The 16,975-nt window shown below is 52.0% G+C and overlaps 1 protein-coding gene across 7 annotated transcripts in view; it reads right to left on the bottom strand.

Moving 5' to 3' along the window:
* The window catches only part of ARHGEF10L (Rho guanine nucleotide exchange factor 10 like), a 157,434-nt gene that overhangs the window by 54,367 nt on the left and 86,092 nt on the right, over positions 1 to 16,975 (bottom strand). For 4 of the 7 annotated variants that reach the window (XM_084651560.1, XM_084651561.1, XM_084651559.1 and 1 more), the window contains 7 exons: positions 16,716 to 16,889; positions 13,673 to 13,818; positions 12,130 to 12,144; positions 11,669 to 11,850; positions 10,092 to 10,207; positions 9,358 to 9,485; positions 8,016 to 8,116 (listed from right to left, as the gene is read on the bottom strand). In XM_084651560.1, coding sequence (XP_084507686.1) covers positions 8,016 to 8,116; positions 9,358 to 9,485; positions 10,092 to 10,207; positions 11,669 to 11,850; positions 12,130 to 12,144; positions 13,673 to 13,818; positions 16,716 to 16,889 — 862 coding nt within the window. The remainder of the gene's footprint in view (positions 1 to 8,015; positions 8,117 to 9,357; positions 9,486 to 10,091; positions 10,208 to 11,668; positions 11,851 to 12,129; positions 12,145 to 13,672; positions 13,819 to 16,715; positions 16,890 to 16,975) is intronic. The other 3 variants (XM_084651558.1, XM_084651562.1, XM_084651564.1) reach the window with 1 other exon arrangement.

The raw sequence follows: 16,975 nt of genomic DNA, 5'->3' as shown, positions 1-16,975 counted from the left end.
CAATTCCACCAATGACATTGTGGGGTTACACAGACGCTTGCGATAAACTTCCAGAGGGGATGTGCTCCATTTACAAAACACGGGAAGATATGAAGCCGCCCTTTGCGGCACGCTCTACCTTAGATGTGACAAAGCAGAGATCAGGCGTGGCTTTCCAAAAGCGACTGGTGAATTTGGGTGCCTCGGTTCTGGGGCTCCCAAATTAAGACCCCTTAAAAGGGGCCCAATTGCCAAGCACCCACCCTCTGAGGTTCAAGGCCCTCTAAAGCGTCTCAGACGAGGTACCCCACACCACTAGTCAATGTTAAAAATCTTGGCCGTTGCAATGGGATCTTTCTGCTGCCAGTGACATAAGTTATAGCCTGAGTCCGACGGGGCATGGCACAGATTTTTTCTAAGATTATGTGGAAGATCAGCAGTTTCTGCATCTGCACCGTGGTTTCACACCCCCGGCACTTTTTAATGAAAAGCAGTCCAGGCAGTTCTAGTCCTGATCACAGACACTGGACCAACACCCTGATCCCAACATCGCCGCGTTGTTCAGACCAGACGTCTCTTTAGGCAGACATCTTAGGGCCTAATCACATCAGCCACACTGTCAGAGGCTCGTTCACCTGCACATCTACCAATGTGATCTATGCCATCATGTGCCAGCAATGCCCCTCTGCCATGTACATTGGTCAAACTGGACAGTCTCTACGTAAAAGAATAAATGGACAGAAATCAGATGCCAAGAATTATCACATTCATAAACCACTCGGAGAACACTTCAATCTCTCTGGTCACTTGATTACAGACCTAAAGGTCACAATATTACAACAAAAAGACTTCAAAAACAGACTCCAACGAGAGACTGCTGAATTGGAATTAATTTGCAAACTGGATACAATTAACTTAGGCTTGAATAGAGCCTGAGAGTGGATGTGTCATTATACAAAGTAAAACTATTTCCCCATGTTTATTCCCACCCCCCCCCCGCCCCCGCTTCTCAGACGTTCCTGTTAACTGCTGGCAATGGCCCACCTTGATTATCACTACAAAAGGTTTTTCTCCCCTCCGCCCCGTTCTCCTGCTGGTAATAGCTCATCTTAAGTGATCACTCTCCTTACAGTGTGTATAACACCCATTTTTTCATGTTCTGTGTGTATATAAATCTCCTCACTGTATTTTCCACAGTATGCATCCGATGAAGTGAGCTGTAACTCACGAAAGCTTATGCTCAAATAAATTGGTTAGTCTCTAAGGTGCCACAAGTCCTTCTTTTCTTTTTGCGAATACAGACTAACACGGCTGCTACTCTGAAACCTGTCTTTAGGCAGAGCGTGTCATCTCCCTCTGGTTAAACCTTGTGGCCTTTTCGGCAGTTAAAGCTATCTGACTTGAGGTGTCTACATACGGGGTCACCTTGCATATGGGCACGTCATACCTACATGTACATACATGCCATAGCTAAGGCACCTTTGCTGCCCTCTGCAAAATGGCCAGGTTCCAAGCCACAGGCTTCCATCCTGGGTCCCCTAAGTTCATGAACTTTCAGAAGAACTCAGCTTCTATTTAGGTACTAAAACAAGAGTCCGGATTTTCATCGGCACTCAGCACTGTTTGTGATGGTAGCTGCTAAGCGCGGCGCTCTGTGAAAAATCCGGTCTCGATGGCGGATGCTGAGCTCTTGCAAATCGACCCTGAGCTCTTTGGAAAGCCAGACACCTTTTTTATCTCATCCTCTTCTTCTTTGCACGGAGTCACCTGCAGAACAGACCTCACACCAGGGCCTTTCCAAGGATGGCACCACACAGTGCTAGGAGGTCAGAAATACAACTCAGTAAGGAGAAGGGCAGGTGGGCAACTGTTCCATAGTCAGGATTCTCAAGGTTGGCCGGAAGGTGGCCCCACTAGGAAGTCTCTGTCCAACATGCTGCAAGACTCCAGCAGTACCTATTACCCGTGGGCTCGGGAGGCATTAAGGTTGCATGCACACAGATCCGTTCCAGGCCGTGTTGTCCGAACAAGGAAGTTTGGAGAAGGGACAAACAGCAGAATCCTGCAGCATGGCAATAAGAACCAGGCAGTCTCCAAGTGCTGGCCCATTTCCTCAGCATTCAGAGCTAACACAACTCAAGAAAGCCCCCAGGCAGTAATAGCTGGAGTTATTTATTTCATGGATTTCCAGGGCTTTCCATGGTTGCGGCTGCTAGGCGCTTTAATCAGAGAAAATTAAATGCAAAACAAAGAGCCTCAATCAAATGCTGCACACAAACGTGCCTTGCCCTGAAGGTCAGTGAGAAAGCCAGGTGCAGCCTGGGAAGGAACAGGCAGATGCAGCCATGCCACTGGCTCAATGCTCTGAAGCCCAAAGCGTGGCCTGCAGCCACCTAAGATGAAACCTGCAGTCAGTTCAGCTCCTTCTACTTGGATTCAGTTAGGAACACAGGATTTGCCACATTGCACCAGGCTGGGGTCCATCTTCTAGAGCAATCTCCTGTTTTCAACGGTATCCAATTCCACCTGCTTCATAGGCCATTGTGATCTTCTCGTTTGACCCTCCCCTGTAAACACAGGCCACAAGGTGGTGTCCAAAGCTACCGCTCAGCCTTTGAGAGAGATGGAAAAATAAAAGGCGGGTCTGGCTGGCTGAGATCCCACCCGAAGAGGAGTAAAATGGGGTCCTTGCTATAGAAAGGAGCAAGGGGGACAGAGCAGGTGCCAGGGAAAGAGGGGTGAGGCACTCAAAGTGCCTAGCCATGACACACACTGCAAGGGTCTCCTAAGAGCTGTAATTTCATTTGAGCCCCTGGCTGGTTTTCTTCCCTGCAGAGAGTGAATGCTCAACGTTGAGCTGTAGGGGCTGGGTTCCTCCCTCACGGTTCTCTCAAACATAGCCAGGCTCGCTTTCATGTGGATGCCAGCCATGGAAGAGGCCTAGAGAGTCTCCGCTCTCCCCTCCTCTGCTCCAGACAGCACAGGGAAAGATGCCCCATAGAGGAGATATGCCAACCTCCCTGAGGCACGATCCATAATTGTTCCTGCTCCTAAGACCTCCGATCAGAGGCCAGATGGACATTCTCCCCACACACACACCCCCACATGCCCTGGTAAGTAAATCTAATTAAGTAGCTCAAAGCAGTCAAGAATTCCCCCCACCAATTCTGGTTTTAGAGACTCAGGGAGAAGGCCTGACTGAGGCCTGCCGTATGACACTGCTGAGACTGTTCCATCTCCCGGAACGTGCTGCCTTCAGGGGACATCTGTGGGCTTGGTTACTTGAACTCTGATTTAGTTACACTTAAGCCAGGGGTGCCATTTAAATAGGGGTGGGCAGTAGTGCTCCGTCCCCTCTCTGCGCGTCATACCAGGCAGGAGAACAGAGCAGGGGTAGCCCCAAGAAGAGCCCCTCATGCCAGGCAGAGCCAGGTGTCTTGGAACGTGCTGGGGGACAGGGCCTGCGACCTCTCTGCATAACCTGCCTGCCTGGGGTGGCCGCACTAACATGCAAGCACTGAACTGCAGGAAACGCACTTTAAGCATCAGCGTGGCCATTGTGTGGCAGCCCACCAAACCCAATGGGGATGGACAGAGGGATAGTGCCCCAGGGTGCATGTGTGCAGAGAGGGGTGATGGCCTGAGGGCTGGGGCAGGGGGGAGTGCGCCTGTTGGCGTGCAGATGGATGGTACCCCAGGGGTTACTGGGGGAGGGGAAGGGATGGTGCTCGGGGAACTTGGAGGGGGCATGTACATGCAGAGGGATGGTGCCATGGGGTGTGGGGTTGTGTGCATGCAGAGGGATGGTATTCCTGTATGTGCCAGAAGGCCAAGAGGGATGGTGCCAAGGGGCTATGTGCGCAGAGGAATGGTTCCCTGGGTGAGGTGCATAAAGGGAATTGGTGCAGTGTTTTTTTGACTTGCTAATTAGCTTTAGCCATCACACTGCTAGCATCAGCCATGGACATCATTTCCAAACAGGGGATGGGGCACTCTGTCAGCTTAACGCCTGGTGTTTCTGTTCTCTCCTTACCTAAACAAGTTGGTGAGCAGAGAAAGAGCTTAATGCTATTTAGTGCTTCAAAGACAAGCCCTTCCCCGGGAAAAAATATTCCTTGTTTTATATCCTTAACTATCCTTCCCCTTCACTCTGCACCCTGAGGGCAGATATCTTGGAGTCACCTCAACGGCAAACTCTCTTTTCCCTCACTACCACCACTCACAAGCTGTAATTCTAAAATGGCAGTTACCCAGTTTCCCCCTGAGCCTCAGTTTGAAGAAGGTATAGGCTGGGATGCGATTGGCCCAGTCTGTAGTTTAAAAGGTTGGTTTTGGAGTCTTTCCTAAGCCCTGGGGAAGAGAAGAAAAGTCACCGGCCCCTGCTTTGACCCTCTTCCAATTGGGAACATGCTGCATCCCGATTTGGGATAGGTACTTAAGCACATGCTTTAACCTGAGCACGGTCAACAGATCTCAAACACAAGCTGAAAGTCAAACGTGTGCTCAGGTGCTTTCCTGAATCAAGGCCTCAACGAACTGATGAAAAAACCAGCCTGCCTCGTGAGAGGCTGGCGTATATAAAACTCTGACTGACTGAGAGGATACACCAGGCTACTATGCAGGACGGTACATTTTCTGTACATTGGGTAAGTTTCACCAGAAAGGTTGCCAAAAACAACTAAAACTTTCAACAGTTTGTCCAGATGGAAATGGACATTGGGAACTTGTTACTGGTTTCCCTGAAGAATCCTGGGCCTTCCCCTCCATCAGCTGTTGCCTGTTTGTGCTGTGTTAGTAATTTTGTTGTAGGAAACCTACATGAAACCCACAAATACTCCCAAAATAGACTGATGTTTTTTACATTTTATCCTTAGCTTCCAGGGGCCTAAGCACCCTCGGGGCTGCTGCTGCAAGATGCCTCCCCCGGACTGAAATCAGAACCGGCACCCTGACTTAAGCAGTTCCTCTATGGAATCATAGAATCATAGAATATCAGGGTTGGAAGGGACCTCAGTAGATCATCTAGTCCAACCCCCTGCTCAAAAGCAGGACCCATCCCCAATTAAATCATCCCAGGCAGGGCTTTGTCAAGCCTGACCTTAAAAACTTTGAAGGAAGGAGATTCCACCACCTCCCTAGGCAATGCATTCCAGTGTTTCACCACCCTACTAGTGAAAAAGATTTTCCTAATATCCAACCTAAACCTCCCCCACTGCAACTTGAGACCATTACTCCTTGTCCTGTCCTCTTCCACCACTGAGAATAGTCTAGAACCATCCTCTCTGGAACCACCTCTCAGGTAGTTGAAAGCAGCTATCAAATCCCCCCTCATTCTTCTCTTCCGCAGACTAAACAATCCCAGTTCCCTCAGCCTCTCCTCATAAGTCATGTGTTCCAGACCCCTAATCATTTTTGTTGCCCTTCGCTGGACTCTTTCCAATTTATCCACATCCTTCTTGTAGTGTGGGGCCCAAAACTGGACACAGTACTCCAGATGAGGCCTCACCAATGTCGAATAGAGGGGGACGATCACGTCCCTCGATCTGCTCGCTATGCCCCTACTTGTACATCCCAAAATGCCATTGGCCTTCTTGGCAACAAGGGCACACTGCTGACCCATATCCAGCTTCTCGTCCACTGTTACCCCTAGGTCCTTTTCCGCAGAACTGCTGCCTAGCCATTCGGTCCCTAGTCTGTAGCTGTGCATTGGGTTCTTCCGTCCTAAGTGCAGGACCCTGCACTTATCCTTATTGAACCTCATCAGATTTCTTTTGGCCCAATCCTCCAATTTGTCTAGGTCCCTCCGTATCCTATCCCTGCCCTCCAGCGTATCTACCACTCCTCCCAGTTTAGTATCATCCGCAAATTTGCTGAGAGTGCACTCCACACCATCCTCCAGATCATTTATGAAGATATTGAACAAAACCGGCCCCAGGACCGACCCCTGGGGCACTCCACTTGACACCGGCTGCCAACTAGACATGGAGCCATTGATCACTACCCGTTGAGCCCGACAATCTAGCCTAACTTTCTACCCACCTTATAGTGCATTCATCCAGCCCATACTTCTTTAACTTGCTGGCAAGAATACTGTGGGAGACTGTGTCAAAAGCTTTGCTAAAGTCAAGATACAATACATCCACTGCTTTCCCTTCATCTACAGAACCAGTAATCTCATCATAGAAGGCGATTAAATTAGTCAGGCATGACCGTCCCTTGGTGAATCCATGCTGACTGTTCCTGATCACTTTCCTCTCATGTAAGTGCTTCAGGATTGATTCTTTGAGGACCTGCTCCATGATTTTTCCGGGGACTGAAGTGAGGCTGACTGGCCTGTAGTTCCCAGGATCCTCCTTCCCTTTTTTAAAGATTGGCATTATATTAGCCTTTTTCCAGTCATCCGGGACTTCCCCCGTTCACCATGAGTTTTCAAAGATAATGGCCAATGGCTCTGCAATCACAGCCGCCAATTCCTTTAGCACTCTCGGATGCAACTCGTCCGGCCCCATGGACTTGTGCACGTCCAGCTTTTCTAAATAGTCCCTAACCACCTCTTTCTCCACAGAGGGCTGGCCATCTATTCCCCATGTTGTGATGCCCAGTGCAGCAGTCTGGGGGCTGACCTTGTTAGTGAAAACAGAGGCAAAAAAAGCATTGAGTACATTAGCTTTTTCCACATCCTCTGTCACTAGGTTGCCTCCCTCATTTATTAAGGGGCCCACACTTTCCTTGGCTTTCTTCTTGTTGCCACCATACCTGAAGAAACCCTTCTTGTTACTCTTGACATCTCTCGCTAGCTGCAGCTCCAGGTGCGATTTGGCCCTCCTGATTTCATTCCGAGCAATATTTTTATACTCTTCCCTGGTCATATGTCCAACCTTCCACTTCTTGCTGACGTGCTTGAATGGAAGTTTTGTGCATTCTAGATTTGTAATTTTATGGTGTTTTCTGGCTACCCAAACCTGCTTTCTGGTTTCTGACAGGCACTTGCACAACACCCAGCACTAAAACACCCGGGAAGACGGTGGGGGGAAGCTTATAAAAGCAGAGAGGCATGAGTCAGAGAAAACTGCACCATCGCATCCCTCTCTCATTTCTGACACTGCCGGCAGGGGTGTGCGGGGGGGCGGGAGAGAATTCAGCAAACCACCTCCCAGGTAGTTCTCCACCATCACTGCCACCTCTCAGTCAGCCCAGTGCCTCCTGCAGCAGAGAGAGACTGCAACAGTTGCTAACCCTTGGGTCTTAACCACTATTCACCAAGGGGGGGCCCCCATGATGAAAGACCGCACAGCTTCCATTAATACAAACATCCCTGATGAAATCGCCCTGGTATTCGACTGCGTGCTGTGCACCAGAACCAAAGATCTGCAGGCAAGAAAATCAGAGTGTTGCCTTTTAATTAATCCCCGATGAAGCAGTAAGAATGATGAAGGAATAAGCTTCCAAGGCATCAAAGGCAACGGGAAGTCACCCCGATAAGAGAGACCTCTTTCAAGCCCTACATCTGATGTGCACAAACCAAGCCGGACTTCATGAACCAAGCCCACCTTGACCATGGTGCTCCACTGCCCTGCAGTTTGCACAGTCATTTGCACCAGTGCAAAGCGAGAGTGAACCACGAGCAAATCAGCATGGGAGCCTTTCACCCTGGGTGAGTCCACCCGGCAGTGGAGAACCGAATCCCTTGATCTTAATGGAGCAACGCGCAGGATTGATTTGGCCCATCGCTAAATCCCTCTTTGACTTGGATAATGGGCATCCAGCGTTCTGCTCTGGAGACTCCTGGGTAACACTGAGGAGCTAAAGACCTTTCCTAGTCAAGCGCTTCTTTGCAGCTCTGATAGGGCTTCAACGCTCCCAAGTTTCAGCCTGCGCTTGGCACATTCCCATAATGTCACGTGCTGGGCAAGGAGCTCTGATACTTATTTTTCCTGACCTATCAAAGGGAACACAGACATCGACAGGCCCTCCCTGCCCCACCCCTTAATTTGCATTCAGAGGGATGCCCTGCCCATGCAAACAGGATTACTCACGCAGTCCTATCTTCGCCAAGTGCAGGCGGTTCACCCAGGAGATCTTGCTCAGTGGGTTTGGGGTGATGAAGACCACCATGAAGCTGATGGGGCGGCCAGACCTGCAGCAGGAGGACGATGGAGGCTAGAATTTAGCTCCATTCTGATCTGACTGAAAGGCATTAATGGACCCAGGTGCCTAGTACCACCCCAGCCCTTGCGTAGCTAACTTCTGTGCCAAAGGGCACTTCACCCACCACAGAAGTGCAACCACCCCTGCACAGACAGGCAGTAGCTGTTTAATAGGGCACACGGGGGCCATAGAGAAAAGGGTAGGGCTGGAAATGCACTGACCATGCGGCGGGCAGGCCAGGAGTTTACATACGACATTATTGAGACAGGGAGATCATCCTGTTGTGGTTTCAGTTTACTACGGTCATAGGACTCATCTTTGCAGCAATTAGAGTCACTTACATTGTATATCACCAGACATGGCCTGCAGCTGTCCCAGGAGTCACAGCCAGGGGCTGTCTGGGGGTGCGCAGAGCGGTTCCTGCCCCGGCACTGACCTGCTGAGGCAGCTGCTAGTTCTTGGGCCATGACCCCCATGCCCGGCAAAGCACAGGGCCTGGAGAGGCTTTACAGGCTATGCCCTGACCTGGCAGAGCCTGAGATGTTAGACTGAGGAACTGCATCTCAGCGAGAATGGAGGAGGGGACCAGTAATTGCTGCATTTGTCTCAGCCAGCCGCCCTTCTCTCCGGACTAGATATAAGAGGATCCACAAGGGGAGGGAGGAAAAAGGAGCCAAGGTTCATCAGAAGCATATTGGGCCAGATCCTCAGCCAGTGTAAAGCAGTGCAGCACCACAGTATGCGGATTTCCACCAGCTCAGGATCCACCATGAATCTTCTTAGTGTCTCCCCAAAATCAGGGCATAATCCCAGGGTGGGGTGGTCCGTTGAGGAGGACATTCCTCCTTCCACCTCACCCCAAATTAACTGGGGGCTGGGAGGGGGTTTACACTTTCCTCCAAAGCACCTGGCATTGAACCAGTTGTTTGTTCTGGTACGTCCGGCCAGGCTGGGACAAGACAAGACTCGAGCTGCCCTGGCAACAGATGTGTACAGGGCACTAGGTATAAGTGAGACCTTATTACACGCTGGCATAGGCTTCCGTTACCTGAGACACGTACACCTGGACTGATCAAAGCATCGGAACATGCTGTAGCATACAATTCTGCATGGGCCTACCAGGAGACCGGTTAGAACGGCCCAATAGGCCTTTGCCCTCCGATTCCGTCTCCATGCTCAGAGGGATGCAGCAGGAAATGTCCTGCCCGTGGGATCTAAGAGCAGACTTACTTGTCTGTCTTCCCTGGAAGCAGGAGACGGAGGCGGCACTTGTTGGCCGAGTGGATCTCCTCCTCCTTCACTCTCATCATCCTCTGCAGGGCCAGGCACCAATCCTGGGCCACAGTCATGTTCAGATTCTGGAAGCAAGAGAGAAAAGGAAACCCCTAAGATGCAGGTATCAGAGCGTGGCAGAGAGGGCCAGGCAGGAGCCCATGAGTTACCATCAAATTGCACCCGAAGGCCCACCCAGGAACAGCAAAGAGCAGGGCTCTGGACTAGCATGGGCACCCACGAATCAAGTCCATCAGGAAGTTGGTATGTCTGGAGGTTCCTGGGGAAGCCAATGGCCATCCACAGGACATCCACAGAGCAAGGATCTGCCTGCCTCCCCAGCTAAAGAGCCAGCATAGCAACGTTGGTGTAGGGGCTTGGGAGGGGTACGTAGTGAGGAGGGATGGTTGCTTTAGAAGTAAGACAGTGGCAGAAACCTCATTCAGTGCCATTTTCTGCCCTGCTCCAAGGTTATGTTCTTTGTCGTTTGGACCACTAACTTGGCTTCCCCCAGCCTTGGTCCTGGCTAGTTATGTCCAAGTCACAAACCAGCTTGTGGTTCGCTGACCACAGGGGAAATAGCTCCATTTCTTTCGTAAATCCCATTCCCAACTGACCAGACACCTGCTGGCAGGAATCTGCTTGGAGAGACAGAGCTGACACTGACTGAAGGGGAACTGCCTGGCCATTACCTGGTAGGTGCCATGGAGGGTGCTGATGAGAAGGGTTATCTGCTCCACCACAGCCAGATCCTTCTGCAAATCTTGGAGCTCCTGGAAGAGCCGTGGAGGGCCCAGGTACACCTTATCTTGGGAGGAAAGCAATGCATTAGCAGGCAGAGAGGCTTGGTGGGTTTGTCAGCTGACCTTCCACTTTGGAAGACATGGCTTCAAATCCCAACTCGGTTCACAAGGGGAAGTAAGTTTGCATTTGCCCATCGTACAGACTGTCCCGGAACAGAAGAGCAGTGGGCACTAGAATTCAGGACTGGAGTACGTTAGCACGGCCGCACGGGGAAAACTTGCGCAGACCCTGCCAGTGCTACCCAGCCCCGGCTTTCCCAAGTGCCAAAATGCACTCGTGCTCTGAGCGGGGATTCCATGGAGCCCTTTTGCCATCACCACTCTGTGTCTTCTTCACAGCCAACCTCACAGGGCAGCATAGTCCTAAGTGCGGGGCTGCCTTTCAGACACCCCGTATTTTAAGGGCAGAAGGAACAATGAGGTGTCCAGGAACCCAAGTAGCAAAGGGCTCCGATTTCTGGCCCCTTGCTCTCAGGGGACACAAGCAACTTCCAAAACGTGTTTACTGCTTGCAGAAGTTTCTACATCTTCCGTTTCAATGCTCCCCACAGAGGAAGTCCCCTCTAGCCAGCAAACCAAAACAAAAAGGCACGGGCAACGTTTCGTTAAGCCATCAGAAAAACATCGCTGCAGAGGCCCAGCCAGCAACGGGCCTGGAGTCATTCCGGTGTTAGCCCTCACGTGACCGAGGAGTCGCGGGCTCGGCCAAGCTCTGAGTCTAACGAGCACCGAGGCAGGGGCCAGGTCTCTTGGTTCAGGAAAGACTCGATTCTTCCCCTTCCATCCCACAGGGGGTGCTGGCTAGAGTGGACGCTGCTCAGTTCGCTCACTGAAGAGAGCAGCTGAGCATTGATGGGGTGCTGCCACCCGGGGTGTGGGATCCCGAAGCAATGGGGTGGGAGGGAAGGGAAGGGCTGGGGAACCCCTCCTTTTGGGTCAATGGTATGAAGAAGGAGGCACCACGCTCTACCGCAACACCATGGCGCTTCCCAGTCAAATTCCCAGAATGACCCAGCTTGCACAGCAACGCCCTAATCACCCACCGCCACCACTGGAGTGAACCTGGGGCCAGGGGGCGGAACCGGGAGGCGGTGTGCACTGACGATCCCACAACGGAAATATGGCTGGCGCACACCTGGGGGCCAACGTGAGGATGGGACCCAGAGGGGCTGGAGCAGCCACTGTGGGGCCCAGGATTGGGCCAGGGATCAGATAGGAACTGCTGCACCACCGAGTCTCGGCAGATCCCCTCACTCCCCCTCCTATCCCTTCCCTCCTCTCCTCCCACCTCGCCCACTTGAACCTTTTGCACTAAAAACAGGGCTCTGCCACTGGAGCTGCAGGAGTAACTCCACTGGCTGGTAACAGTAGTAGACTCTTATCCTCAGCAAAGCAGCCACTGACTAGAGGAAGACAGAGCACACTAAGCCAGTGTGCTGTACCCCCTCCTCCGAGCGGATACTCACTGGACGACTGGCTGGCTGAAGCATGTTTTTTGGCTCCCGCGTTCTGGATGACCACGTTGTCTTTGTCGTATGTGCTGTTCTCCTGCCCAACTTCTACCACCTGCACCTGCGGGAGGGCAGTGTTCCATTTCACGACATACTTGGGGCCCAAAGGGACGAGACTGCTGATTTCCAGCTGGCCTCTGTGGAGAGGGAGAGTCTGTTATTCCCTAAAAAAGCGTCACTTACACTCCACCAACGTCCCCATCCCCAGCCAAGCCAGAACCCTGCGGCACCAAGAGGGAAGAGTCAGGTCATGCTAGGAGAACACCTCTAGACCAGAAAAATGCAGAAACATTTGCAAGCCCAGCTCCCTCTCCCTTGCTTAAAAACTTGCATTCCACACCCTGCACCAGCATATCCACCATAATCTGCATCCCCAACACATGGGGCAAAAAGACAAGACCACGTGCTGAGCCTACCTTGTACTCACGGGCCTGGAAAGAGAGAAGATTAACAAAGGTCATTACCACAAGTGCATGCAAGTCCTCCACTTCTCTCCCTTCCCTGGGTGTTGCAGCCACTATTTTCTACCCTCTGCTCTCAAGAGAGAGACCTGATCTAGTAGTTCTGGAAAGCAGGAAGTCCAGAGTTCAAATCCTGCCTCTGACACCATCTGTATTCTTAGGCAAATCCCTTAGGGCAAAGTGTTCTGATTCAGGGATGGAAATGCACATTCAGGCAACTGAAAGGGGCACTCAGCACCTTTGGAAATCAGGCTAGTCATAGAATGATAGAAGATTAGGGCTGGAAGTACCAGTCCTTCCCCGTGCACTGAGGCAGGACCAAGTAAAACTAGACCATCCCAGACAGGGGTTTGCCCAATCTGTTCTTAAAGACCCCCAGTGATGGGGATCCCACAGCCTCCCTAGGTAACCTGTTCCAGTGCTTAACTCTCCTTCGAGCGGGAAAATACTTTCCCACTATCAAACCTGAATCTCCCTTGCTGCAAAAAGTAATAAAATAAAATAAGCCGATTACTTCTCGTGCTACCCTCGGTGGACAATGAACTACTGACCACTGTTCTCCTGACAACAGTAAAGGGTTGTTATCATGTTTCCCCTTCAGTCTTCTTTTCTCAAGACTAAACACGTCCAATTATTTTAACTTCTCCTCCCACGTCATGTTCTCTAAACCTTTCAGTTGCTCTCCTCTGGTCTCTCTCTAACATGTTAACTTCTATGCGGGACCCAAAACAGAGGCCTCACCAGCGCTGAACAGAGCGGACCAATGTCTTCTTTAAGTGCCTAACCTCCAACATCCACACTGAAAAGTTTTAGCCTTAAATCTTTACTCCAGTCTATTATGATGCACTACAGGGCTTCAGTCACCGCATTCTCTTAACCCAAGGAACTCGACCCAGAGGCTGTAACAATGACGGGTAAATGAGATTGGGATAGAAATTATGGTTGCCGGGGACCCAGGGCAGCACTCTGCAGTAAGAGGATACACGGGGATCCAGGCTAGACAAGCTACACAGCATAACTGCAGGCAGACAGGGCAGGGCTGTAGGTGATCCCAGTTTGCAGCAGTGACTGGCCATTTACTGAGCCATCTTCACTGGTTAGAACACCTACACGTTTATAGCCACATAATGGAGCTTTTCTGCAGCAGCTCTTGGGTAACTTGCCAATGCTGGGGAAGTGCAATCAAAGGCATATTTTAAAGTCAAATGGCTCCTAATGTATCACTGGTATAACTGTCGAAGCCAATGGGATTACACCAGGGATCCATTTGACCCAAGGTTGCTAGAACGACTGCAAAGAAAAATGTCAAATCCCAGCAGAGATGCCAGGGTTTTCCTGGAGACAAAACGGAGACGGCACTTTATAAAGGTCAGCCTGCATCTTTTCAGTTGGATTTCATTGCATGGAGCCTTGATACTGTATCTCTGTAGCTTCCTCCAGGGCTGCAGGGACAACATTTACGACGGGCTCTGGGAGGAAATGAACGCTGCCAACGTACTTGAAGTTGATGTTGGCGCACACCAGCATGTCATTCAGCAGGAACACCTTGCGCTCCTTCGATTTGATCAGCTGGCCACGGTCCCCGTAAACCGTCTCCGTCAGGGTCTCGCAAAGCAGCAGCTGGTGCTGCCCTGAATTCAGCAGCTGCAGAGGAAAAAGAGCAAGGAGGTCCTTTATTAGAGGAGCAGGGAGATTAGCTAGGATGTTCCCCTATCACGTGGGCATCACTGCCCCCGCTGAATGGAATCAGAACTGCTCAGCTCTATGTCATAGGCCCTATATTGCGAACAGCTATTGGGGTTTCTCTTTTAGCTCAAGGGGCCTGGGCTTCCCGAGCAGGAGGATCCGAGTTCTGCCATGCAGTTCAGAGCGGGCCCGGTGCACAAAGCAGAGACAGCAGCCCTAACGGATTCATTACGGTAATGATTTGCTCCTGTACAGAGATTCATCCGATAGGACTCCACAGCATAACAGCAATGGCATACTGAGCTACAACCCAGCAGACCTGGCCCAGGGGCCACCTCAGAACTTTGTTCCTCAGTTCCAGAGTCTCTGAGCCCAGCTGCAGGAGGGGAAAAGGAGGACGGTGCTAACGACTGAGGGTAGATCTACGCTACGTTTTAAAACCCGTGGCAGCAAGTCTGAGCCCCCCAGTCCCCGCTTTGCGGGATCAGTCCCTTTGCTTTCATTTCCTCTGCAGAGCAGAGTGTGCCTTCGCTCACCCCGCAGCGCTGCCCAGTCACATGAGGTTCTGCAAACGCCTTGCCCTGGCTATTTCGAAATCCCGGGGACTGAGTTTCAGTCTCTCTTCTCTCAAGAAGTAAACACTAGGGGGCAGGGAGTGGGAATTTCCACCCAACGCTCTTTGATTTCGTGTAAACCAGAGACTCTCAGAGAAATAACGCAGCTTCTGGATGGCTAACGATGGCAGTTAGCCTGGCCGAGAGTCACACCGACTTATGGCATACACCCCCTTCTCCCATCTGAGAAACAGGAGACCAGCCATCCACCTGGGCTGCCCCCCGTGGCCTCTGAGCTGCGTCAGCCATCTGCAGTCACCTCGCCACGGACCAGCCTGTGCCGTGTGAGAGTAGGCAGGAGAGCCCCATTGCCAGCCAGGTAGTTAGCAGGGTAACAGCCCTGTTTTCAGGGACTGCCTTGTTGCTTTGACCCGTCTTTTGTAAGCCCCACCTGACAGGAGCCTGCTGAGATAGGAAAACTCGCAGGTCAGCCAAGGAGATGGGGGCGCCGCAGGGAACTCCCCATGGCCCCTCAGGTGAGCTACATTGTGCTGGCAACCTGCCCCCTCCATGAGGTCCTCCACCTGTCCCCCGCCCCAACATGTAGAGTCCAATCTATTAGGGAGGAGGGGGTTGCTTAGCTGAGGGAGACAGCTGGCTCCCTCTCCTCACTCTCTTCCCACGCATACTAAGCCCAAATGCTCCCCCGCTTTGCACTCTGAACTGCCGCTCAGCCTAGCTGGGCTGTCACTGCACTTAGCCAGCTCAGACGAACCTCTGTGCCGGGCACCGGTGCATTGCCCCTGCCTCCCATTCAATGCCTAGCAGCACTTGAAATGGCAAGGCTGGGTACCGGAGCAGCCCAAGTGCTCACACGGGTGAGAGTCTGCACAACTGGCTAAGGAGCCACGAACCCAGGCCTTGGCTGGGCTAGACTGGCTGGGCGAGCTGGTAACAGCAGCCTGAAAAGCGAGAGTTTATCAGACGTCACAGACAGCCCATCCCCAAGTCTTGATGCATTCAAGGTGCTCTCAAATCAGAGCTTTCACTTTGAATAAGACACAGCCTCCATCCCTTCCTTTGGCAGGGAGCGTGCCCAGGCAGACTGCCTGGTTACTGTGCCCAGGCTTCCTGGCAGAAGCCCCCTTGCAGACAGCCAGGCAGATGCCAGCCAGCCAAGAAAGTTTGAGATGGATTTTAAACAGAGATGAGCACGAGCTGCAGAGTTCAGCTCCGGAGCAAGAGAGCGAGGTCAAATCAGAGGGATTCGAGTATGGGTCCAGCTCAGACAACACCATTCAGGCTCCAGAGATCTGTTCAAGAGCCAACACTCAGGGCCAGAAGCCACAGGCTGGCCACACCATCCTCCTGGTTACCTTGCCAGCCCTGAGAAGTGGAGCTGAGCAGATAAAGGACAAAGCCACGTCCAACTTGCCAAGAGTAGCGTGAAGGCCAGAAAATGGGGCCATTAGAACAGAGGACAAAGGGGTGGTGGAGTCTGCAGAGCACTCACTGTTGCATCCTGCCCTGCCCCTCTCCAGGATGCTTCTGAAGCTCCTGGGCTCACACCCGCAGCACAGAGACTTAGTGTAACTAACGGTTCCATTGCAGAGGGCAGGCTTATGGGGGTGAAACGACAAATAGTGAGCGACTTCAGCAGGCAGCCATAGGAAGGACGTTGGGTGAAGGCAGGGGGAGGATCCAGGAAGGAAGACGTTTTGGTCCTAGCACTGTAAGCTGGAGGACAGCACCACGGATCACCAGAGAAAGAAATTGGGAATTCTTCTGGCCAAGGGACACTTCAGCCACAACCCAGTCTAGTAGATTGTCTTTCCCACACCATGGTTGTATGCAGAATCCTCTCTGGGGGCCTCAGATATTCAGTCCAGGCTTTCTCTCTCCCCATTACCCCAACTGAATGGGCAGAGAAGATTCACAGGGACCACTGTGATCATCTCCGGACCAGTGCCTTCCTGCCCGGCACCAGCAAAGATGCTGTTAGTAAGTAGCTGCACACACCTGGCTACAGCCGGAGCAGGTAGATTCCTAAATTAGGGAGAGTTTTGTGCCCTGCCAGAAATGGATTCCAAACAAACATGTGGGGAGAGGAGAAAACCACCCCTTTCCATCCACCCTCTGCAATAGGCTACACCTGGGGGTGGGGGTTCCTAAGCTATTCACGTACACACACTGTCATCTAGTGGGCAGAGCTGGGAAGGGGAATTTCCCAAGCAGAGCAATTGCTTCCCCGACACTGAGCCCCACCCTGCAGACCCATCACTCAGGCGCTCAAGCCCCCACCTTGTTAAGGCTGCTGCGGTCGCTGACGCTCCTGATCAGCTGCTGGATCTCAGCAATCTGGTCGGCCACTCGCTTCTGCTCGTTGAGTTTCTCCGCCAGCGTCTCCAGCTCGGTGAGGGCGAGCTGGAGCGACAGCCTGTCCGGGTGGCCTGTCGGGGTGTTCTTCAGCATATCCTGGGGTGAAAGAGGGAGGGAGGAAAAATCAAGTCACCAGGGAAGGAGATCATCCCCTGGCAGGCCAAGCTGTGGGCCGGAGGGAG

The sequence above is a fragment of the Lepidochelys olivacea genome (genome assembly GCF_965140295.1).
Source record: "Lepidochelys olivacea isolate rLepOli2 genome assembly, chromosome: 18".
Lineage (NCBI taxonomy): Eukaryota > Metazoa > Chordata > Testudines > Cheloniidae > Lepidochelys > Lepidochelys olivacea.
The sequence above is the reverse complement of the archived record's forward strand: the minus strand, read 5'-3'. Positions and strand labels throughout refer to the sequence as shown.